Below are 22,441 nucleotides of genomic sequence, written 5' to 3' on the forward strand. Positions count from 1 at the left end.
GGGCTTTTTGTTTTTAATTTGTGAATTCACTAGTGACAAAGCATTATCTTCAGGGGCAGAAGCACAAAGGTCCTAGTTGCATTCTAAGTTTAAGAACATTCTGATTCATCTTGGAATGTTTGATTTAAGCCTTTTCTGAACAAGTAAAAGAACAGCACCTAACAGTAAATACTCTGGTCCCCACGTGGAACTGAGTTTAGTAAAAGACTTCATCTCAAACGTACTTTCACCTTTTCTGGTCGGGGGCTAACTGGTCCTGAGGACAGTCTTTTCTAATGGCTGGATTTTTTTAGGGGGTGGGGATCTTGGGACATTGTGCCTTTATGTTTGGCTGGGATTGAAGAACCAATCCTTTCAGACAACCAGGCCTGTGAGCTCTACTGACAAGCTCTGGGCTGTCTTTCAGTCCATCTGGTCCAGTTCCATGATGCACCCTGGCCCATCCGCTCTGGAGCAGCTGTTGATGCAGCAGAAACAGAAGCAGCAGCGGGGACAAGGCACCATGAACCCTCCACACTGAGGCTGGGGTGGCAACCTGGCAATGAGGCTCCATACACCATGGCATGTTGGGTTTGCAGGACTGGCCCACAGCCCCTGCAGGTGGCAGCCCTCTTCTCTGTGTCTTGCCGTTGAGAGGGTGTAAGTGTTCCACCGGCCCGCTGAGTGTGCACGAAATGTCCGCAGTGCAACCAAAAGAAAAACCATCAGGAACTCTCCGTCCCCCCGGGCCTCCGGAGGGAGAGAGGAACTGCTGTTTGTCTCACTCAGTTACCTGATAGCACTGCCTCTCGCCTTCTCCATCGTGCATGTCCCCAGCCACATGGGAAGTGAAAGCTGAGAAGGGAAGGCAGGTAGGAGAAGCCAGTGGGAACTTCTCAGTCCTTTTTTCCTCTTTGGGGAATAAAATAGGAATCCATTAATGATTGCTTTGCTGACTGAGAATGTAGTTGAAATTATTCCTAAACATCTTTTATTATTGTTATACTCTCAGTAGTAAAAAGTCACACTGAATTCTTCCATACACAGATGTGCTGCTTCTAGTCAGTGTGCAGCAAGGGAAGCCCCGTTCACTTCTTGAGAGGTTGGTGGTGACAGGATGGGGAAGCGGACCTCTTCGGCCAGTGGCAGTGTTCCATAGGGAGAGTACAAGGCCTCGCCTTCACTCAGAAGGTTCCGGTAGGCCCTCTTCTGGCCTGGAGACTCCAGCAGGAAATGCCCTTCACTCTGTAGGTGCTCGAGCCCCACTCGAGGGTGCAGTGTGGGTGGTGGTGCTGGGCTGGACCAGCAGGTGGCTGCTGTAGGGTTTAAGTGGACGTTTTTGATTCCTGTACATTTTGCAGTAGCAGAGCAAGCAGTCTCCCAGAAGGCAGGCTAGTCCATTCATGGCCTGGTGTTACTAGGTAGAAGCTTTCAGTGTGGTTATTTTTTGTTTGGTTGGTTTTTGTGCCCCTATCTTATCTACCCCCACACCCTCCCATCCTACCTCCATCCCTTTCCTACCCTATGCTACATGCTAGTCATTGTTTTTATTCCTAATGTGTACAACATCACGCCAAGAAGCAACAGAAGGGGTCCAGCAGCTGGGGCCCAAAAGACAGTCTGAAGAGGAAGGAGCGGCGGCTGTGTAGCCCAGAGGGGCCAGGCCCCCCACCAGCTGCAAGCTCCCAGCCTCCACCTTCAGAGTGAAACTCGAGGCAACATGGACACATGTGCATCATGCACAGAAGAAAACACAACGAAGTCCATTCTGGAAGAGGTGGAAGAAAGGAAAATAAGCTTTTATTTGATATTTATTAGAAGGAAAGAGGACTGAACATTTTCTTGGGTAGAAACAGGACAGCATTTCTGTTAGTCATTTCCTGGAAAAGTAATATTTTAAGGGGAAATTATGGAAACAATCCAATTGCTGTGCTAGTGGTAGGGTTTATTTTCCAGGAGGTCTCTCCTTTGTGCACGTGAGAGAGTGTGCACGCACACGCCCACCCGCTCTCGGAGGGGGTGGTGTGTGGTTAGTGTGGGACTTGAGAGCTAGAAGGTGGCTACAGAACAAAGCACATCCCGAGCCCGGCTCACTGGAGTCTGGGCAGCCCCAGCAGTGAAAGGGGCGGGGCGTAATGCTCATGGCTCTTCAGAGAGAGTGGGTGGAGTCCCGTGTGCTTACATTATTGCTCTCTCAGTTTGACATGGTGTTTGGGGTTTTTTGTTTTTTCTTTTTTTTTCGAAGGTCTGAAAGGGTGAAGCCCCCCCTCCCCTGAATCCAATGGCAATATGAAACCCTTTGTGCTTCTCTCCTGCCCCTTCCTGTGTCCACCTTCTCCAGTCCCTCCCTCCCAAGCCTCCTCCCTGCTGCCTTTCCCCACTCTGTGTGTTTGAGCCCCACATTCAGGCAGCTGCGACATTCCAGTGTGTGAACTGTCACCCATTCTTGCACCCTAGACCAGCTCATCAGGTTCGCCGTCGCTCCCAGGAGCGCCCACGTCCCCTCTGCAGCCCCATTTCTGCATGAGCATTTGGTGTTTGGAATGTTTTCTGATTCTCGGGCGGGTTCCTCACCTTATCATCCTCCGTGTGGAGTAATGAGGAAGGAGAGGAGAATCTTCATCAGAAACTGGTTTTGTGTAGTAAACCTTCTTTTGTGTTTTGTTTGTTTTGGGTTTTTTGTTTGTTTGTTTAGGTCTGTCTGTGCAAGACCTGCAGCTGCTGAAATCAGCTTTGCCTTTAATTAAACCATGTTCTCTCCAACCAGATCTGTGTACAGATGGTTTCTTTTCTACCCTAAAATCAAGACTTGGGAACGACTCAGAAGTCATATAGAGGAAAGCAGAGGTGGTCAGAAGTTGGATATGCTTCAGGGTTACTTTTGCTTTTAGTAGCTTTCCAAACCAGCATGCATTAGTATGGAAAGGGATGAGGAGAAAGAAACTATCAAATTCTTTTATTTAATAAATAAAGAATACTTATGCAAAGGAGTTAACATATCCACCAGTTTTATCCCTAGTCTCTCTGTTAGTAAGGCAATTCACTATAGAAGTCACTACGTCTGACTGGCAGCAACAGTAATTAATAATTATTCTTAGCTTTGGGGTTGCATTTCTTCAAGTTGTGTCCAAAATGTCCAGTGGCAGCCTGCTGGGCCTTCCGCCCTAGGTGTTGATTCTGTCTGTACCTCACCTACACACTTGAAAAATTATTAAATTATGGACACAGGAAGGGGCAGGAGAGAAGCACAAAAAATTATACTCACAAGAAATGGGCGGATTAAGGCCAGGCCTAGTATCTATGGAATCCTTCAAGTTAACCCTAAAAACAGGCCACTGGTTTACATGATAACCAAGGTAAGGCCACAGCATTCTATCATGCGCATTAATGTTGTACGGGATGTTAACTAATAGGATACTGTTAACCAACTGGCTGCCTGAACGTGGCTTCTTTTCTTTAAGTCTCTGTGGCAAATTTTCCTATTAAGCTCTTAAGTGTTTCTCTGAGAAAACATGAAGGGATGTAATTCTAGTCATTCCATGGGAAACTCAGTCAGTCTAGCAACAAGACTTAAAAGTTAATTTTGTGCGCGTGCCTCCTGAATTACCTGTAGGTTAGTCAGGCCCCAGTAGTCTGATGGTGAACAGGAATAGTTATTTACGGTTAGGCCTTAGGCCTGCATTCTGAGTGCGTTGGGTTTTTATTTCTATCACACATACAGAGAAGTGCAACAATGATAACTGCAACTCTGCATTTTTCACAAAGTGAACACATCTGGGTAGCCGTACTCTGAGCAAAAAACAGCACCTGGGACGCCCCCTCATGCCCTTCCAGACACTTCCAACCACTCTCCCCCTCCCCCCGCCCGCCCCACCCCAAGGTGTTCATAATCCTAAATTCTCACATCATTGTCTAACGGGAAAGTAGATTAGTTAACACTGGACCGTGTACCACAGAGGCGTCCTAAACCTTACAAATGCGATGATAGTTTTTTCCTCCCGCTCCATAGGTTGTGAGGCATCCTAGACTCCCCTGGGAGTGCTGTCCGGGTCTGTGGCTGCACGTTCTTCAACAAAAGCCTTGGGGAAAATGCCAAACTTCCCTTTGCACTCCCCTTCCAGCCACTCGTCGTTCACTGGTGAAGGGAAAGCAGAGACTGATTTCTAAAACCAGTACAGGAAAATGGCCCCGCTTACTGCACTTTAAGAAGCACTAAGAACACTTACTGTTTCAGTTCTTAATGTGTTTGATTCCTTGCAGAATTAGGGAAGCCACCAGGTACACAGAGTAATTCTGAATAGCTGCTTGTAAGACAGAATGTACCCCCTTCTACTCTCATCTTCAAAAGTACATATGTCCAAAGAACTACGGTATGCAGAAGATGGGTATCTTACGGCTTGGTGCCAAGGCAAAATGGTGCCAGCCACCTTCCAATCTGTTAACTCGGAAGGATAATCCGTGGCTTCTGAAGCGTAGACATCTTTAAATGTGAATGTACTGAAGTGTCATTTACTAGTAAGTTGCCATTTGTTGCTTCCCTGCCCATTAGGGCAACAAACGGAAAAGCTGAGCACTGGGTTTTGCTCTCTCCAGCTGAGAGCAAAGAAGGAGATTGAGACCACTGGCTCAAGCTTCGTTTGTAGGTGAGTGATGTTTTCTGCCTCTGCCCTTACGTTTATTTCTGCTAACATGGACATTAATTTCTATAATCCAGGAGCAGCACTTACCCATGGACACAACCTGGATTATGTCCCCTTCCAGGAACTCCAGGTCTTCTGGCTGGGTAGCCTCGTAACTGAAGATCGCTACCACTTGGCTCCCTTCCTTCAGCTGAGGTTCCAATGTCTGGCTGTTGGCATCCGATTTCTCACTTTCCTTGGCCTCATCTGGAAAGCCTTGGTCACCCTGAAATAATAAAGGGCCAGTTAGTTTTCCTAACTTCCTGCACAGTGAACAGTGGACATCATCCCTGAAGGATTCGGTCAGAGAAATGTCAGTAGCACCTGGATATAAACTCAGCGGCAGATTTGGGATCGGTGTCTAACAGACCTAACATGTACTCTATAAATACTGGCCGGTTGGATAAATGAAACAAGGTCTGCAGGACCACAGGTAGTCGTAAAATCTTAGCTAAAACGTACAGTAATCCTGAATAGGTACTATTCTTTTCAGATAGAGAAACAGGTTGAGTGACCAGTAAATGATAGAATGCAAAGTCAAACCTAGGTCTCTGAGTCCGACACCCTCTCCCCAGCACTCACAACGCGGGACCTTGAAATGCACATTTTCAGCTCCATCCCAAGCCTATTGGATCAGATGGGGCTCAGCAATCTGTTTTCACAAGCCCTCTAGGGAATTCGGGTGCATGCTAAAGTTGGGCACGATCCTATCCAAGGCCAAGACCATTATGGTCATTTTTGTCCCACAGATGTTAAGGGAAGGATGTAGTTTCTAGAGATGTGAGTCATAGGATTTAAGGAATCAGTGTTAGAAACTGCTAGGCTCAGTGCTGGGCTGTGTTAGAAGTTGTCGTTTCCTAGTGCTATTGGCTGCAACCCTGGCAGGTCCTCTGTATGGAAAGGCAGTACCATAAGGTAGAAAGGGCCAGGAGTCCAAAGACTAGGCTTGTATCCCAGCACCACCGCTTCCCAGCAGTGTGACCTCTCTGGACCTGTTTCCTCACCTGAGGTTGAGGCTAGAAGAATTAAATGAGGGCCTGCTAGATGTTGAATTGCTGCTGAGGACGTGGCCCATGACCTACCGCAGTGCCCTCAGGCTCACTGCACTCACCACTGTGTTCTCACACCACAGAGTCAGGCAGTAGTTTCTCACTTGGCCCCAGGCAGCCTTCATGCTGTCCTCCGAAAGGGGCACTAGCTCCTGGCTGTCCCCGGACCGATAGCTGGGTGGAGATAATGAGTAAGAACCAAGTCAGAGAAGTCAGTGCAAAACCATCTTCTTCTGTCCTCTAGGCCAGCGCCAGGTCCCCAGCTGTCCCCTAACGGCCACCTGCACGGCGCTCACCTCAGCTTGGTGTGTTCCGGCAGGAGCTCCAGTTTCTTCGACACCATGTCCCGCACCTGGCTATAGGGGAGTCCGGGCTGGGTCTCCATGACCACCGTGTACTTGTAGTGCACCTTGAGTGTGTAGAGCATGGGAACACTGAGCTTTATGTCCTGAGGGGAGAGGAAGCAAAGGGAACGCATGAGTGTGCTTCCTCTTAGCAACCTCCTGGCTCGCCACAGCTTTACTGTAGCACAGGGAGGACTATGTAGCCGGGAGAGGCCAACACGTAACTGGTTTCAGTAAGTAATGTGAAGGGTCTTCGGAGGTCGTCTAGCCCAGCTCTTGCTTGGGCAGGAATTCCTACCCAGGGAGATCCGGCCCACCAGCTACGGGCCAGCAGGAAATGTGTACGAGGGGATGGGGCGGGAGGTTGTGGAGGGGTCCCCAGGGCATGGCTGTGAGCGTGGTGGCACTGGTCGGCCCGCCCTTTGGGGCTATTTTCTATCCAGGGACACATGCCCGTGGTGGACAGCCCACACTCTCCCGTTCTCTACCACTTGAAATAGTACGAGGCAAAATGTTACCTTGGGCTCTTCGTTTTCTTTCTGACCTAAACGGAGAAGGGAAGGAGTGAAAAGAGAAGATGAATGGACACTCTTGACCAGCCCCTTTCATACTCAGAATGAAACCTCTTAGAACAGGGCACCCAACGTCATACCCTTTCATCTCTAGGGTAACTATTAACCTTATTGTGGGGACATGTGAAGAGCAAAGCCATGAATGCACACAGGAACCCAGTCTCTGCTTCCAGGGAGCTATGGGTAATTATCAAAGGACTGCCTATCCTCACCAACCCCTGGGGTCAGCAGGGTGGAACCAGGGCCTCCAAAGCAAAGACAAACAGGGAATGGGAGGTGAGCCAGGGGCCACAGAAGAAATGTTAGATAGAACTACTTATTTTTACCTTATCCTTTATTTTTGTGTATGTTTTCAATGTGTATAATATATTGATATGGCAAGATGCATATCACTTATATACAAGAAGTATTCATAACTACACTATGGGGGATTCATAATAACAATAATAATAATAAAAGACCACTGATCTCAAACCAAGCTTGACTTAAAATCACTTGGGAAGTTTTTTTGTAGAAATACAGATTCCTAAGCTAATTCCAGGTCTAAAATATCAGAATAAAGAAACCTAGGGATTTGTACTGTTAAATCTTCCTAGGTTAATAGGTGATCCCTGATAGGCCCCTAGACAGAAAAAGATACCAAAAAGCTAGCAAGGATACTTTGGAGGATAATCAGAGTAATTGAATATGCAATATACTAGTACATTCTATAAAATTGTTAAATGTCCTGGGTGTAACAGTTGAATTGGGGTTATAGAGAAGAATGTCCTTGCTCTTAGGAGATACATGCTGACGTGTGGGGTGAAGTGTTATAAATCTGTAAGTGGCTCAATCACTCGGAAATATATGTGTGTGTGTATACATACATACATATATATATAGAGAGAGAGAGGAGCAGGGCAAGTGTTAACAGTTGGTGACTTTAGGTGAAAGGTATTCTGGTATTTTTTGTACCATATTTTCTGTGGTTTTGACATTTTTCTGAATAAAAACAGGTGTGGGGAGCATCCAGGGGATTCCGATGACCTGGTGGGTGTGATGATCACTGGATCTCTACCAAACACTCAGAATCTGCTTAAACTGCACTCGTGGCAGAAAGCAAGCCCGTTCCTCCCGAGGCAGCAGCGCTCTCCACTCAGCGGGAGGGTCTCCCCTGCCCGTCTGCCCCTGGGTCCTTTGTCTGTCCTGGAGGCTCTGCAGAGAATTTCTTTTCCAGATAATAGAGCTCCTGAGGCCTTTGAAAAGAACCCTCCCGACCCCTCTGTGGTAAACGAGCAGTTACTTCACCGTGGTTTCAGTGTTGACTGAGGGGTTTGGTGACGACTTGGGACACTCGCTACCCCCCCCCCCCAGCCCCATTTACCCAGGCCCCGTGGGTGTTCTGCAGCAGGCGGGGGAAGGGGCGTCTCTTTCCTGTGCGCTGGGAGGGTGGGTGGCTAGAGCAGGAGACGGGGCTCTGGGGCTGAGTGGCCATGAGCTGAGTGGCTTGCTGAGAGGAAAAGAAACCAGTATTTCCTGCAAGCAGCTTGGAGGGTTCCTTTCCTGCAAGCAGCTTGGAGGGTTCCTTCGTTGCCCCGGATGTCGCTCCAAGGACACTCACCTGGTGACAGCTGGGGTCTTCGGACTCCGGGGAGGCATCGTCCTGCTCAGGACAGGAAGAGATGGTGAGAACTTTCATCCTGACGCAGTTCTTAGGCCAGAGGAGGAGTCGGGGAGGGGGAGACCCGCAGACCCCAGGAAGAGAGCCAAGTGCGAATGACTTCCTAAAGGCAGGGGTGCTGGTGACATGGAGGGGACCGGGGAGACGAAGGAAAGTGGGTTAAAAGCGGAGGCAGGGTGGGCCTGGTGGAAACAAACCACCGTAGAAATAAGAATCCACCCCTCCTCAAGGCCCCTGCTGCCTAATCGCCCTCATTTAAACCTTTTCCAGTCATTAATGCCACGATTCCAACCAGGGAGGACCAGGCCCACACGGGACACCTGCGGCACTGCCCAGCCATCTACACTCCGCTCAGGCCCAGCAGGACGGCAGGCCCGTGAGGGGCAGTGGAGGGGCTGGTAGCAGCTCCAGAGCAGTGCTCTAAAGCAGACCTATCTCCCCGCGCCTCTCTTTCCCCCTCTTCCTCTCCCTCTCCTTCCCCCTCTCTCTCTGTGGCATTTCACCAAGCAACACTTTGACTATTTTTCCAGGTGAAGAGGACATTTCTGGGAAGACCTAACCTTCATATGTTGTGGGCATTGGGTCCTGTGACCAGGAGGAATCACAAGGTGGGTGGGCCCAATCAGTCCCAAAGACCTCCTGCTCAGCACATCTGGGCTTTCCCCTCATCCCAGGTTCTGCTCTGGGCAGCTGGTGCCACTCCATGGGCTCAGGACCCATGACTCTTTCTTCAGTGATGGTGACGATGGTGACGTTTCCAACACGGTTCTTCCCCCTCCATGGGGAGGTCATCAGTGGTTGGGGGGCGGGGGGGGTCAGGCCTTGGTGCCACTTACCTGGGGCTGCTGCTGAGGTTGGATCCGCAATTCCACGGGTTCGAGGAAGTTGCAGGGAACAAGCCCCTTCTGCAAAGAAGGTAGCAGATAGGGGTTCTCAGAAAGCTCTGCCGTTTGCTGCCAGGATTCCATACCCCCAAGCCACCCCCAGGTCCCCTGAATACCTGCCCGTTGAACATGACCGTGGCCCAGTTGTCACTGCCCTTCTTCAAGACAAAGACGATGTTCCCGGGCTGGACATGGAGCTCCTCTGGTGTCTCGGGCACAAACCCGAACAGCACACGGTGCGCCTCCCCTTCCAGGGCCCTGAGGGGTAGACACAAGATCCCGTCCACTCTCTGGCCTGGAGCACATCCCCTCCCGGGAGACTGCTCCAGACACCCTCCAACTCCACGTCCAACTGTCTGTGTGACTGAGCAGGCACGTGCCTCCCTGGGCACCCAGGAGGGCGCAGTAGGGACTGTATGTGAACCTGCTTCCCAGCCATCTATGCAGTGGGACAAGAATAAAAGAAAACCGTGTGGATATAGAGGCCTTGCGGTCCTGCCCTCCCTTCCCTGGGGAGGAAGGCTCCTGGTGTGCCTGGCCAGCTCCCATGTCTGGGCCCGGGTGGAAGGCAGGTGAGAGCCAGCTGGGCGAGCAGAGCAGTCACCTGGAGCCAGTGAGGGGTCAGGCAGGCACACGGACGGGGATGAGGTGCCTGCAGGGGGAGCTCTGAGGAGTAGGGGTGTGTGTGGAGGTACTGAGGCTGCCCACTGTGAGCTACACAAGGTCATTTCCTCCCTTCCTACTTAGCTCTTCAGGGCGCTGGGGCGCTTCGGCATGTGTGACCAAGAGGCCGGCTTCAGGTGGCGATAGTTTCACGTTCCTCCGCTCGCTCCCCGCTGGCACTGTCCCCTCGCCCTTCTTTTGTTCCCGACCCTTGTGTCTATTTACACAGACGCCTCCAGCAGACAGTTAGGAATGAGCTCACCCAGGCCCCCCATTTTTATAGCTGCTCTGGAACTTTTTTCACTCTGTTTTAAACCTCTTTTGGGTGGGGAGCGAGGCTAACTTCCTCACTGAGACGCAGTTCTTACGAAAGCTGTGCTTCTCATCTTACAGGAGAATGACTTCTTTTTCTTGAGTCCTTCCTCTTCTTCAGAAAACATGTGCCAATAGGGAGTGAAAACAGCCCTTCTGGCTCCCACGCTGCTCGCCGGACTCCAGAGCTCGGCCCCCTGCAGCCCTAGGCCAGCGTTCCCCCGCTGGGAGGGGTGGCTGCGTCCCATGGGACACTCCTGCCATTCAGCAACAACCTCTCCCTGTATGGTGGCTGTGCTCATGGACAGGGGACACGGGGACACCACGTAGCGGTAGCCAGGCCCCCAGCGTCTTCTCCACCCCCGCCACTCCCATCGGTCAAGGCTTGGAGCTTGGCTCGTCGACCTGTTGATCTAACCCTAACTTACCTGAAGATCTCGGGGGTTTTGGGTCTGGGTGGAGGCTCCGCTGCCTATTGAACATCAAAGAGATGAAGACGGGCAGGACACGAAAGAAAGAAAGAGAACAGACTGTTAATGTCACTGCAGCCTTCTTTCCGACCAGAAAACCAAAGACGGCATTTGTGGCTCCATCAGAACACCGCCCCGGGAGAGGCACAGTGCACCGGACTAAACACTGGAAAGGAACGCCCGCCCGCTCCCAGGCCGGCATCACCAGCACAGCAGCTCGTCCTGGGCCAGACCTGGTTCCGGAGAAGTTGGTCTGTCGCAGAGCAGCATGGCGTCACGAGGATGCCTTTGACCTTGAGCTCTGCCCTTTGTTGGGGCGGTTTCCAAAAGCTCTGTTCTATAATTAATGTCTGCTCTGTCACATGACACTGGTGGGTGTTTAAAATCGACTCCAGAGCCACCGACCAGGCGAGACTCTCCTTTCAATGTGCGTTTCCTGTTCTACACCGAGCACCACGGAATCCAGTTACCTGGCACCTGCTCCTCTTGGAGCCGTCTGGCTGCTCGAAGCCCAAGGGCCTTCTGAGAGGTTTCCCGCAATTTAGTGTGAGAAAGATCAATGCATCTGGACTCTGTTCTCCTCTGCTCATCTCAGCCTTCAAGCCCCAGCACTGGTCACATTCGGGGCCAGTGGTCACCGTTCTGACCCGGGCAGGCTGTCGGCAGTGCCCTCGGAGCCCCGGCCCTGTCAGTGCTGACCAGCGCTCCTGCCCATCATGGGTCTCTGGCAGCAGAGCCCAACTCCTGCTCTGCCTGTCTTACCCTCCTCCCTCACGAGGAAGCTCTGCCTTCGCATGGACCCCTTGCCATCCAGTTCACTGTGGGCACCCTCCCTGTGTTCCCAGGGGAACCCCCTGCACACAGGCCAATAGGTGCTGCCAGGAGAGCTCAGGGCCTCAGGCCCCAGCCCCCGGGAGGCCCCTAGCAGCCCCTGTGCCCGAGAAGAGGACTCGTTCAAAGGCCTCTGGCAGCTTGCATTTCAGTCGAAGCTTCAGGAGAGACAGTCCTCAGCTCTCCTAGACCTTGAGAAGGGGAGGCTGGCACCGGGGGCAAGCGGGAGGGTTTGTTTCTTGAGGACTTGAGGCTGATTAAGCCTCCAACTGCTTCATGCCCCACCCTGTGGGCAGGCTCTTTTGACCAAATGAGCCTGGAGCCTGTGACAGGAATGGCCAGCGGGACCCTCAGAAGCACTGTGAGGCCAGTGCAAGGAGCCCTTGAGGTGAGGCAGCGGAAACGCCCTCCCGTGGGAGTCCCACAGAGCCCTCCCCGTGGGGCAGTCCCACAGAGCCCTCCCGTGGGCAGTCCCACAGAGCCCTCCCCGTGGGAGTCCCACAGAGCCCTCCCCCACTCTGGGACCTCGGTCCACGGAGCAGGAAGCACCCTCACCTGCGGCTGCAGAGGGGCAAATCCCGAGAAGCTGTCTTGATCCACCACAGAAGCCACCACCTGAAATCGAGGAAGTGGGGTGAGGGCTCTGCCAGCACTGTTTCCCTATCTGCCTATGGCCCCCGATTTCCCCTCCTTCCTCCCAGCCCGATCCATTCCCACTGGCTCGGTCCCCGAGACCAACATCCTGCGAGTCACCCTGCGGCCCCCGCCCAGGGGCAGGCGGAAGGGAGGAACGAGAGGAGCCTGGAGAAAACAAACTAGAAGCGCCTTTCAGCAAGACCCCACGCTATAAACAGTCTCTCCTTGCCATCCCAGGGCAGAACCACGTGGGGTGTCCTTTTCAAAGTCCCCCCCACACACACATATTTTGCTCCCCATGGCCCAGGCCTTAGGAGACGCCAGGGAAGCTGAGAGCCACCTACCGTAGCCTTGCCCAGGTAATCCTTCTTCACCAGCTGGGCCACCTGCCTCTCATTTGGTCGAAAGAGCCTGCCCACAGGGATCACCACCGGCTCGTACAGCTTCTGCTTCTAGGAGGCAGAGAGCACAGTGTCTCCTTACCATACAGCCAGGTAACGAGCTTGCCCTGCTCCCTCCCTGAGTGCACGCAGGGATACAGCCAGATAACCTCACAAAAGCACCTTTTCTAAACGTGTAGGGATGGAACTTGTTACTGTTTCAGGGTGTCTCGGGTAGGCGTCACCTTTCCTGAGGGACTGTGTGGACCTGTTGGTGTTATTTGCCCAGCACCCTTTCCCCGGGGAGCTGCCCCTCTCCCACTCTGTGGGACTTGGATGGGGCTGTCACTCCAAGTGTAGGAGGCGCCGCCACCACCACTACCAGACCGGCCAGAACAGTGCTCTCCTGGGACCAGTGTCTGCTGACGGCATGTTTGTTATTATTTTTTGTTAATCCTCACTGAGGACATTTTTCCCACTGATTTTTATAGAGAGTGGAAGGGAGGAGGAGAGACAGAGAGAGAAACATTGATGTGAGAGAGACACATCGATTGGTTGCCTCCTGCAGGCTCTGTGACCAGGGCCAGGGATTGAGCCTGAAACCGAGGTAGGTGCCCTTGACCGGAATGGAACCCATGACCGTTCAGTGGCAGGCCAATACTCCTGAGGCAAACGGGCGAGGGCAGGCAGGCATGTTAAGACAGACCTGTGCCCTCTTGTTCCGATGTTTTAAAAATCTGATTTAAAAGGAGCTTCATCCCAAATGTGCTCAGACAAGCTACGGATAATTTTCAGCATTTGTCCATATCATCAGTGCATTTTTGTTGAGAGCCATCTTATGTGCCTGGCACTGAGCTAGGCTACCAGGACTCAACGGTGAGCAAGCAGAGCAGGCACAGCCTCTGCCCTTGCTTGGCTCCAGCCTCCTGCTCCCCGCGTGTGCCACAGAGCCCCACTTGGGGGCGGCCTGGGCAGGGCTCTGCTGTCCTATACTCCAGGCCTCGGCTTCTGATCACTTCCAGATTCAGAATCCTGCGTGGAGTTACACCCCCAGACGAGTGTTCTCCAGGACTCAGAGGAAGTAAAAGCACCACGTCCACAGTTTCTCAATCCATGTGCCCACTGGAACAAACCCAGATCCAATGACGTCCTCCCCGCACCCACATCTCCAGGGCGCTTACCCACACACACTCCATGGCTTTGTCAATTTTGGAATGTCTCGGTTCCGACTTCATGCTCATAGCCAGTGCTAAGTGTTCTTCGGCCTTTTTCCATTCCTCCTTCTTGGCGTGCATGAAAGCAATGTTATATAACACCTAGAAAAGCACAGGCCACACCGTAAGACCAGGGGCTGCTCCAAACCCAGGCACCAGGAGGAGCTGGCATGATGCCTGGGGACATTTCTCCCCCTCCCAGCTCTCCTGGGAATGTCTGAAATAGACATCCATCTTGCTACAGACTCATGCCCAGCACACGGACAGGGTTGAGTGAACATCACGTAATGCATACATCCAACATCGTGTACAGGTTTTGACAGCCAAGTAGGTCGGGGGAAACAACTATTGTGTTGCTTTAGTATCAAGAAGAGTGACAGGCTCAAGACCCCTTGAAGAGCTGGGAATAAAATACATGTGTGCGGCCTCTCAAACACCTCCTGCCGCTGAGCCTGGGCTGAGAGACTGGACAGGTGCAGAGTGGGGAGGAAGAGGATTCCAGATGCATCGTCCTGCTCCAGCACCCGCAGACCCTGCCTGGGACAGGGCACTAGCAAGACTGAAACAGTCATATGGGAATGAGGATGCTCTATGGGCCACCGCTGGGAAGAGACTCAGCCCAAGCCTAGGGCAGTGCCTCACCCGAGGCGGGAGGGAACAGCCCATTCACCAACAGCCATACTTTTCCAGGTCTTGAGTTGGGTGGTAGGTTTATGAGTTTTATTATTATGCTTCACAACTTACACATAGAATCACATAGTCTTTTAGATGCATCAGCAAGATTAAAAACAAAACCCCCCCCCCAAAAAAATACCACACACACACACACTAAAAAACACCACCAAACTCCCTTCCCAGGTTATTTCTGGGCCTCAATGAGCAGTTGCTCCTGCATCCACACTTGGCTGGCCCGGCCCTCCCTTGACTGTGTGTGCAGGAAGAAAGGAAAACTCAAGGCCCTTTAAAACTTCCTCTTTCACCTCAGCCCCTTTCTCTGTAGACCTTTTCCACACCAGGTTTTTATGACTCCATGACTGGAAAAGGTTGGGCCTCCTTTTAAAAAGGATGGTGGGGTTTCTCAGAGCCAGGGTTCTACCCTGGGGAAGGCAAGGGGGGTTATAAGCAGGGGGATGACTGGAGGGTCCCAGGTGGCAGAGGGGCCTTGGACCCTGAAAAGCCCAGCGTCCCTTGTAGAGAGGCCCGTGCACACCCAGCATTTCCTGCCCAGGTCACCTCAATGCCAGTTGTAGGAGGAGCTTCCTCCCGTGGAGCCTTGCTTCGATGCCACTGTTTCATGGTCCTCTCTAGAGCAGTGGTTCTCAACCTTCCTAATGCCGCGACCCTTTAATACAGTTCCTCATGTTGTGGTGACCCCCAATTTCATTGTTACAAATTGAACATAATTAAAGCATAGTGATTAATCACAAAAACAATATGTAATTACATGTGTTTTCTGATGGTCTTAGGCGACCCCTGTGAAAGGGTCCTTCCACCCCCAAAGGGGTCGCGACCCACAGGTTGAGAACCGCTGCTCTAGAGCTACTTGGTCCCCCAGCCCTTACAGCTATATAAGTGGTTCTCGCTCTGGGGTGATTGGCCATACCTAGCGATGTTTCAGGTTGTCACACTGGGGGTGGGGGGCGACAGGCCTCTAGTGAGTAGAGACCAGGGATGCTGCTAAACATCCTACAATACACAGGACAGTGCCCTACAGCCAAGAACGACCTGGTCCAGCATGCCCACGGTTGAGAAACCCTATTGTAGCAGCTGGTCAAATGGCAGGCAGTTCCCACCGCAAAGCCTCATTGCCCTGGCCTGGGAGCAGTGAAGGAAGCCGCTAGCCTGCCGCAGGGCTGGGTGTCCCCAGGGGCCTGGGCAGCTGCTGGCGCTATTATTAGCCCCGGGCGACCCTGGAAACACTTGGCTTCTCCCGCTGGAGAAACTAAAACAAGGAGACTTTCTCCAGTGATTCTTCTAAATAAAGATCTGTGACATTTGCAGGGATTGTAGTTTTCAAAGCTAGTGGAGTATTTGAGATTTAAGAGGGACGTGGAGAGGGTGGGTTGGAAAAAGTACGCCAACTTTTGAAATCCAAGTCATGTTTCTCCCTTTTAGTGGGACAGAATAAGTTCTCCTTCTATGGAGAACTTTCCTAAATTGGTGCTTTGAGCTGTTCTTTGACCGAGAGGGGACAAACTTGTGTGAAAATATCCCCACGTTCTCTTTGGGTATCAACCAAGTACATGAGGCCAGAACCATTAATAGCAAAGAGCGTGGTCTGTACCTCGGGAACTGAGCAAGGTCAAGGCAGGTCCTACACGGATAGAGACTTGGATTTGTTAGTATAATGCCAGGCGAACAGCTTGTCCACCTGAGTGATGCAAATTATCCTGGATACTTTCACAGGCCCACACGCTCCTGCCCAGGCTGGGCCCTGCCTCCTCACCTCACAGGCAAACAGCTTGAACTGCAGCCCCAGGATCTTGTAGTCTATCAGCTGGTTGCCCCGGAGCTGAGCCAAGGCCTCCTTCAGGTCTGTAATCGCTGAATCATACCTGCAGGGCAGAGGGAGAAAACAAACCAGTCCCGGGCCTGGAGGAAAAACTGCAGAATTAAATGTGTCTGTGTCCCTTTCTCCATCCGTCTCCCTGGGACGGAGCCTTTCTAACCCTCTAGGTTTGTGCCAACCCTGAGCCCTAGTTTTCTACAGAACTCAGGGTGCAGGCACCCCCTGGGGTTGACACAGGGACGCCGCTCAGAGAGGCCCCTCTCACAGCCGCTGGCATCTCCCTCCTGCCCAGAGCTTTCTCCTTGGCTTCTTTTGAGTCCAATTTAGCTCTTGGTTTTGTGGTTGCTTAGTCTCCCCCACCCTCTCTTTGGAAAAAGAGAAACCACCGTGGAGCAGAGAGCATGTCTAACCCTGCTCTGCACGTCCCTGTACTTGCTCGGATGGGCCTTGGGCTGACAGGGCTGCGGTGGTGAAATCGTGGCAGAGAATGGGGCTGCTCTCGTGAGTAGAGACCAGGGATGCTGCTGTGCCCACATCAGCAGTGCCCACGGTGGTGTGGCCAGGACCCGGACCACATCTCCTCGGCCTGCCCCTGACCTCCCTGCCCTGGGGGGGGGGGGGGGGGAGCTGTTGCTGACCTGTCGGGTGTGGGGTCGGGGAGCAGGGAAAAAAACAAGCTACCCACACCCCTCAGGCCCCTGGCCTAGAAGGAACAAATCTGGCTGCTGGTTGTGGCTCCCACGGGCAACGGAACCACAAGTCCCCAGGCCATGACCTAGAGCAGCCATGTGTGGCTTTTCTTGGAGGCAAGCCTGGGATTTGGCTCCGGCTGCTGGGGACTCGCAGGAGGTGGTATGGTGTCGTGAAGACGCCCTCGGACAGCGGCCAGGAGACTGGGGCCAGACCGATAGCTCTGCCACCAACCGGGAGACCCTGGCAACTTCCTGCCCTCAGGCTCCCAGTCCACAACATAAGGAGTTATTGTGTACCGGGAGCATATTATATTCAGGGAGCATAGAGTATGAGGAGCTTGCTGGTAGGTGGTCCCGGATCTAACTTCTGGAGTCAAAACCACATGGACTTGACTCCTGGCTCTGCCACTTACTACCTAATGACAAAGGGCAAGTTGTTTAATTTCTCCAAGCCTGTCTCCTCATCCTCAGAGCTCCAAAACGCTGGCAATTGAATTCACATGCCAGCCATTTAGTATTTGCTTCGCTAACACCTGGACTGTAGTAAGTATCATCAGGAGGTGAAAACACACCGTTGCAGAAGCTGGAACTCTGACCTCAGGGAGCCGGAGCTGACCAGGAGGGTGGCTGGTCAGAGAGTCCTAAGGGAGGTGGTTGGGGAGAAGCTCTAACATGCCCTTGTTTTAAAGAGGAGTGTAAAACCTATGAAAAGCGTGCAGGCCCTTCCTTACAAAGCAAGACGCATTTCAAGACCTTAACACATCCTTTCAGGATTCCTGTTCCTTCTTTCTAGGCTGGAAGATGGGTGACTGGCGCCGATTCCCTGAGCCACGGAGGAAGGACAGACGGAGACTCAGCTGTCCTGTTCCTCCGCACATGCTGTTCCAGGTGTCCCCTGCCTGTGCCAGAGGCACCCGAGGTCCTCAGAGGGCACCCTCCGGGCACCGTCAGCATTAACCTACAACGAGCTTCCTCCTAACAAAAGCGCTGGCCAAGTGGATGGATTTCAGCTGGGAAGTGACACCATCGGGTCACCCGGTATTGAATGATCCCAACAAATCCAGCTCACAGTTCTCCAGCCCCTGGGATGTCTAAAGATCTGGGCCCATGGGAGGAAGAGGGAAGGAACCCACCCATTATTCAAAGCGCTTGTTAAAAAAACAGGGAGGGCGCCCTGCTGAAATGTCAGTGTTTACTTTGAAAGCAGCACCCCACTGCCCGCAGCAGGCCTCTGCTCCGCCCCCAACTTGCTTTCCCCAGCGGGCCCCAGGGGCATGGGCCTCGCAGCTCGGCTTCCCCTGCATCGGTCTGAATCAGCTCAGTGTGAGGCCCCAAAACAGCGTGCAGCCCCCGCCCGCCTCCAGCGGCCTTCAGTTCTCTTTGGTGCCACTTGGAAGGCACCCTAGGAAGCCCAGGTGCTGGCAGCTTCTGCGGGTTCCCAATGACACCCCAGCTGGGCGCCTTGGCTGCGCGCTGTCCCGAACCCCCGCGCCCCCAGGCAGGGCTCACCCGCCAGGGCAGGCTTGCCTCATTTCTGGAACACTCCCTGGAAAGGTTTCTTAGTAACTGCTGTGTTTCTGATTGTTCCCGTTCTATCCGCCCCCAGGCCATCAAGAGTCCAGGATAAAGGAGAGGTTTAGCAGCTGAATAAAGTAAACATGTCAAACACCTCCGTGACGGCCTGGAGGTCACAGTTTTCGGTGTCAAAGACTGACCGCAGGACAAAGATGGCTGCGGGAACAACATCTAAAGCAGTGGTTCTCAACCTTCCTCATGCCGCGACCCTTTAATACAGTTCCTCATGTTGTGGTGACCCCCAACCATAAAATTATTTTCGTTGCTACTTCATAACTGTAATTTTGCTACTGTAAACAATATGTAATTATATATGTGTTTTCCGATGGTCTTAAGCGACCCCTGTGAAAAGGTCGTTCGACCCCCCAAAGGGGTCGCGACCCACAGGTTGAGAACTGCTGGTCTAAAGGGTCTCACAGTTGCTGTCCTAGCCCTTCAGACTCCTAAGGCCGGGGGTCTGACCACCTACAGCTTCCTCCCCCTTTCAGATAACAGGCTGGGGAGAGAGAAGGAGACCATCTGGCCAGGGCCCTCCCTGAGACACCTGCCTTCTCAGACATGCGCCCCCATGTTGTCCTGGTGGCTGGGAAATTAATGTGGAAGTGGTTATGTGGTAGGCAGTTAGACATGAGCAGAGCAAGGACGGTGGGCCAGGTGCAGAAGGGCACCAGGACTGAAAGCCCTGGGTGTCTAGCAGAGGACAATTGTAGGGTGGGACCTCGCTCCCAGGGTGACCTTCCTCCCCTAGCAGCTAGGCTAGCCTATAGCTAGTCATGCGGTTTGGACCCCCTCACCTTTCCTCCCTAGAGACAACATCTAGGCCTCAGTTGTATTTCAGCTCCAGGCCCAGAAAAGCAGCAAAACCAGACCCGTGACCCATGGCTGACCTCAGGACCAGCTGCACTGAATAATGACCCCGTGCCCTGGAGCCCACCAACAATCAGTGGAGGCTCAACCCTGAAAGGACACACCTGGAAAACGGTTGAATATTCTACGGAGATCTTCCCCCGGGATCTCCCCTAACGTCTCCACCCTTAAAACCCTGGAAATGGAGGACCCTCCCGGAGTATGCCCTTGCCTTTCCCTTTCCGCCAGGCGGGTCACCTTGACTTCCTCACTTCTAAGCTCCAAGGGCCCTTTCTTTAACTCTATAACTTGTTTCCTATGCCCATTTCTTCTACAAATTACTTCTTACCTCTGTGATTTTCCATATATTTAAGTCTTGGCTCTGAAATCTTTCCTCGTCAGAACTCAAGTACTGAGGTTGCTGAACCCAGGTCCAGTCTGACCCCACCGGCCTAACACCTGGTGCCGCGGCCATTCCCACCACCCCCAACAGTTACAACAGTTCTGGTGAAAAATGAGATCTAAACCAGCTGGTGGGGATGGAGAAGAATGGGTGACTTTAAGAGTATTTAAGAGGTCGGCTTGACAAGGCGTAGGAGAGGAGACATCCTGGGTTGATCTCAGGTAGAGATTCAGTAGCCTGCTGGCTCCAGGTGGAGGCCGACGCAAAGGGAGAAGGTGGGGTCCCTAAGAGTTCGGGAATGGGTTGTCAGGGGACATTGACCCCCGAAACTGCCGTAAAAGTACAGTTTCTGGGAAGATAACCCACGCAGTTTGCCATTTAACAACCACTGCTATAGGGATAAAAGGGAAAAGCGTCAAGAGCAGAACCTTGGAGAGGAGCGCACCAAAGCCTATGGACTGAGCGAAAGGAAAGGAGGCGACTTAAGGTGAGAACGGTGCCTCGTTTATATTATTTCCTCAATAGATTGCTGTTGAATTAAAGATCACATTTGGTAGATTTCTCTCTCAGATTTGACTGATTTGACTGCTATCAATCGCATGCTAATTAAATCCCGGGTCTTATTTCTAGATCTTTCTAAGCTCTTTCTGACTCTTTCGGAATCCAAGCCTTTCGGGCTCAGGGATTTCTGGGCATTTTCATGTAGAAATTTCTCCCAGGAGCATTTCCTCTCCTCATTATAAGCTGTTGGAGCTAATTAAAGGATGGCCTGTTAGTTGGTCTTTTAGGATTAAAGATTCGCTGGAGGGTTTGTGCTCAGGCTCCCCTGCATCTGCTGTCCGCCTCAATCCCAGGCTTTCGTCCCCAGATGGCCTCTGTGTGGTCTTTCTTTCGGGGAGATGTTACTTCCCTTGCTGATTCAGATAACTGACTGCATCTACATCTTGGAAGTCTGAGCAGTTTGTAGTTGCCCCTGGCGATAGCTGAGCACAGGGGCACGACACCGCCCACATCAGGCTCCGACCATTTCCCCTGGAAGTTCTTCATTAGCCTGGGCCCAAATCCTTTTCCCTAGAGCTGTGCCCACTAATGGAATGAGCGATTTCTACAAACCTTCTACATTAACGCTGAGAATATTTTTCTTTTGTTATTTGCATATTTGTTATTGGGGTACTTGGGGGAGGGGAATGACATTGAGATTAACTTTGATTTTCTATTTAGTTATCTTTTTTTACTAATTATTTTTGTGGTGACTGTAAACACACCAAAAAAATACAGACAGGCTGGTAGAAGAAAATGGAAGCCCCTCCAAGCTCACCCCCCAGAGAGAACTGCTGACCCGTTTTGGTCTACGGCCTTCCATAGACACTCTTCGAAACAGAAGTGGGCTTGCGCTATCCATACTGTTTTGAAACCTGTGTTTTAATTCAGATCTACTATGAACTTTCCCCTACATTAATATATGCTACTTATTTACCTGTATTAACATATTCTTGTACATATAATGTTAATAGTTTGTTTTCCTATTGTGGTGGCTGCATAATAGTTCATTGAATGGCTTGAACTAGGCTTTAGAAAATACATTCTGCAGGAATGAAATGAGAATCCTCACAGTGTGACAGCTCAGTGCCTCCCTGCAGGGGGCCAGCAGAGTCTTCCCTTGATGGCTGGGGCCATTCACAATCAGCACTGTCCAACCACGCCCCATAGGGATGCTTGTGCGGTGCCACTGCAGCTGCATCCCCAGCCTGTGCTGGTTCCGTGGGCCCACTGTGAGCTATGACACAGCTGACCTCCCCCCGGGGAAGCCTCATGCTGACAGATTGCGTAACTGCCCAGGGAAGGTTCAGCCACGCTCCCCACCAGAGGCTGGAAGACACTGCTCAACTCCCCAGGCCAGCAGCCCCTCGGCCCCTCGGGGTTTCTCTGCGAACTCCCCCAGCTTGTGCAGCACCGGGCCACTTACTTCTCCATCCGGTGGTAGAGCATCCCTCGCTGGAAGTAGGCCACCGCCAAGTGTTTGTCTCGGTTAATGGTTCTGGAGAAGGCCTGCGGAGAGAGGGAGGTTTCACCTGGGTCCGAGGAGGAGCTGGCCGTGAGGAGGTGTGGGACGAGCCAGAGGGCGAGGAGGCAACCGGGGGCCTGAGGATGGTGGTGTCTTTCCAGTGACACCGGGATCAGAGCGCCCTGTGCTGTCACTTCCTGATGGCCTGAGGTGAGGCAAGTCACCTCATCTCCCTGGGCCTCAGTGTTCTCCTTAGTGAAATGGGGATATTCATATCTTTCAAGAGCACTGACAGGATTACAATCGTAAAAGTAACTAGATATAAAAATAATTAAAGTGTTAGATACAGTGTTCTATTTGTGTATGGTATACATTTATCACATAAGTATGACACAATTAAAATAATAACAAATATGAATGCATGTCAAATGCCAGGAGTAAGGACTCAAGCAGGACATCAGAGAGAGGCAGAGAGAGGGAGAAGGCAGAGCAGAATGTAGGGAGCCATCCAGTGCGGGAGCAGGAAGGCATGGAGGGAGCCCAGAGCTGAGGGGTGGCCTGCCCAGCCGTGCCAGAGCCCCTGCTGGCATCACTGCCAAGCTCCTCCCCCTCGATGTTCACTTTGCTTCCAGCAGCTCTTAGCATCTGTGGTGCTATTTGCTCAGCCCCCTGGCAGGCCCCTGAGAGGAGGTGCCCGCCCGCCCCTCCCCCCCCCCCCCCCCCCCCCCCCAGACCAGG

At 52.3% G+C, this 22,441-nt stretch overlaps 2 protein-coding genes across 10 annotated transcripts in view; one reads left to right on the forward strand and one right to left on the reverse strand.

Moving 5' to 3' along the window:
• Positions 1 to 2,745, forward strand: part of SMG7 (SMG7, nonsense mediated mRNA decay factor) — a 43,691-nt gene extending 40,946 nt beyond the window's left edge. For 5 of the 8 annotated variants that reach the window (XM_006089847.3, XM_006089848.3, XM_006089850.3 and 2 more), the window contains one exon: positions 407 to 2,745. In XM_006089847.3, the coding sequence (XP_006089909.3) occupies positions 407 to 520 (114 nt within the window). In that variant the 3' untranslated portion in view covers positions 521 to 2,745. The remainder of the gene's footprint in view (positions 1 to 406) is intronic. The other 3 variants (XM_023754723.1, XM_023754724.1, XM_023754725.1) reach the window with 1 other exon arrangement.
• A 173-nt stretch (positions 2,746 to 2,918) lies between these two features.
• NCF2 (neutrophil cytosolic factor 2) overlaps positions 2,919 to 22,441 on the reverse strand; it is a 20,966-nt gene continuing 1,443 nt past the window's right edge. The window contains exons 2-16 of one of the 2 annotated variants that reach the window (XM_014456803.2): positions 21,665 to 21,747; positions 16,120 to 16,228; positions 13,641 to 13,775; positions 12,424 to 12,531; positions 11,999 to 12,058; positions 10,571 to 10,614; positions 9,284 to 9,425; positions 9,120 to 9,188; positions 8,232 to 8,265; positions 7,924 to 7,959; positions 6,570 to 6,601; positions 6,004 to 6,155; positions 5,770 to 5,881; positions 4,707 to 4,884; positions 2,919 to 4,114 (exon numbers count right to left, since the gene is read on the reverse strand). In XM_014456803.2, the coding sequence (XP_014312289.1) occupies positions 4,002 to 4,114; positions 4,707 to 4,884; positions 5,770 to 5,881; positions 6,004 to 6,155; positions 6,570 to 6,601; positions 7,924 to 7,959; positions 8,232 to 8,265; positions 9,120 to 9,188; positions 9,284 to 9,425; positions 10,571 to 10,614; positions 11,999 to 12,058; positions 12,424 to 12,531; positions 13,641 to 13,775; positions 16,120 to 16,228; positions 21,665 to 21,747 (1,407 nt within the window). In that variant the 3' untranslated portion in view covers positions 2,919 to 4,001. Of the gene's footprint in view, positions 4,115 to 4,706; positions 4,885 to 5,769; positions 5,882 to 6,003; positions 6,156 to 6,569; positions 6,602 to 7,923; positions 7,960 to 8,223; positions 8,269 to 8,888; positions 8,926 to 9,119; positions 9,189 to 9,283; positions 9,426 to 10,570; positions 10,615 to 11,998; positions 12,059 to 12,423; positions 12,532 to 13,640; positions 13,776 to 16,119; positions 16,229 to 21,664; positions 21,748 to 22,441 lie in introns of both variants that reach the window. The other variant, XM_014456804.2, reaches the window with a different exon arrangement.

This window comes from Myotis lucifugus, unplaced genomic scaffold (genome assembly GCF_000147115.1).
Source record: "Myotis lucifugus unplaced genomic scaffold, Myoluc2.0 scaffold_65, whole genome shotgun sequence".
Lineage (NCBI taxonomy): Eukaryota > Metazoa > Chordata > Mammalia > Chiroptera > Vespertilionidae > Myotis > Myotis lucifugus.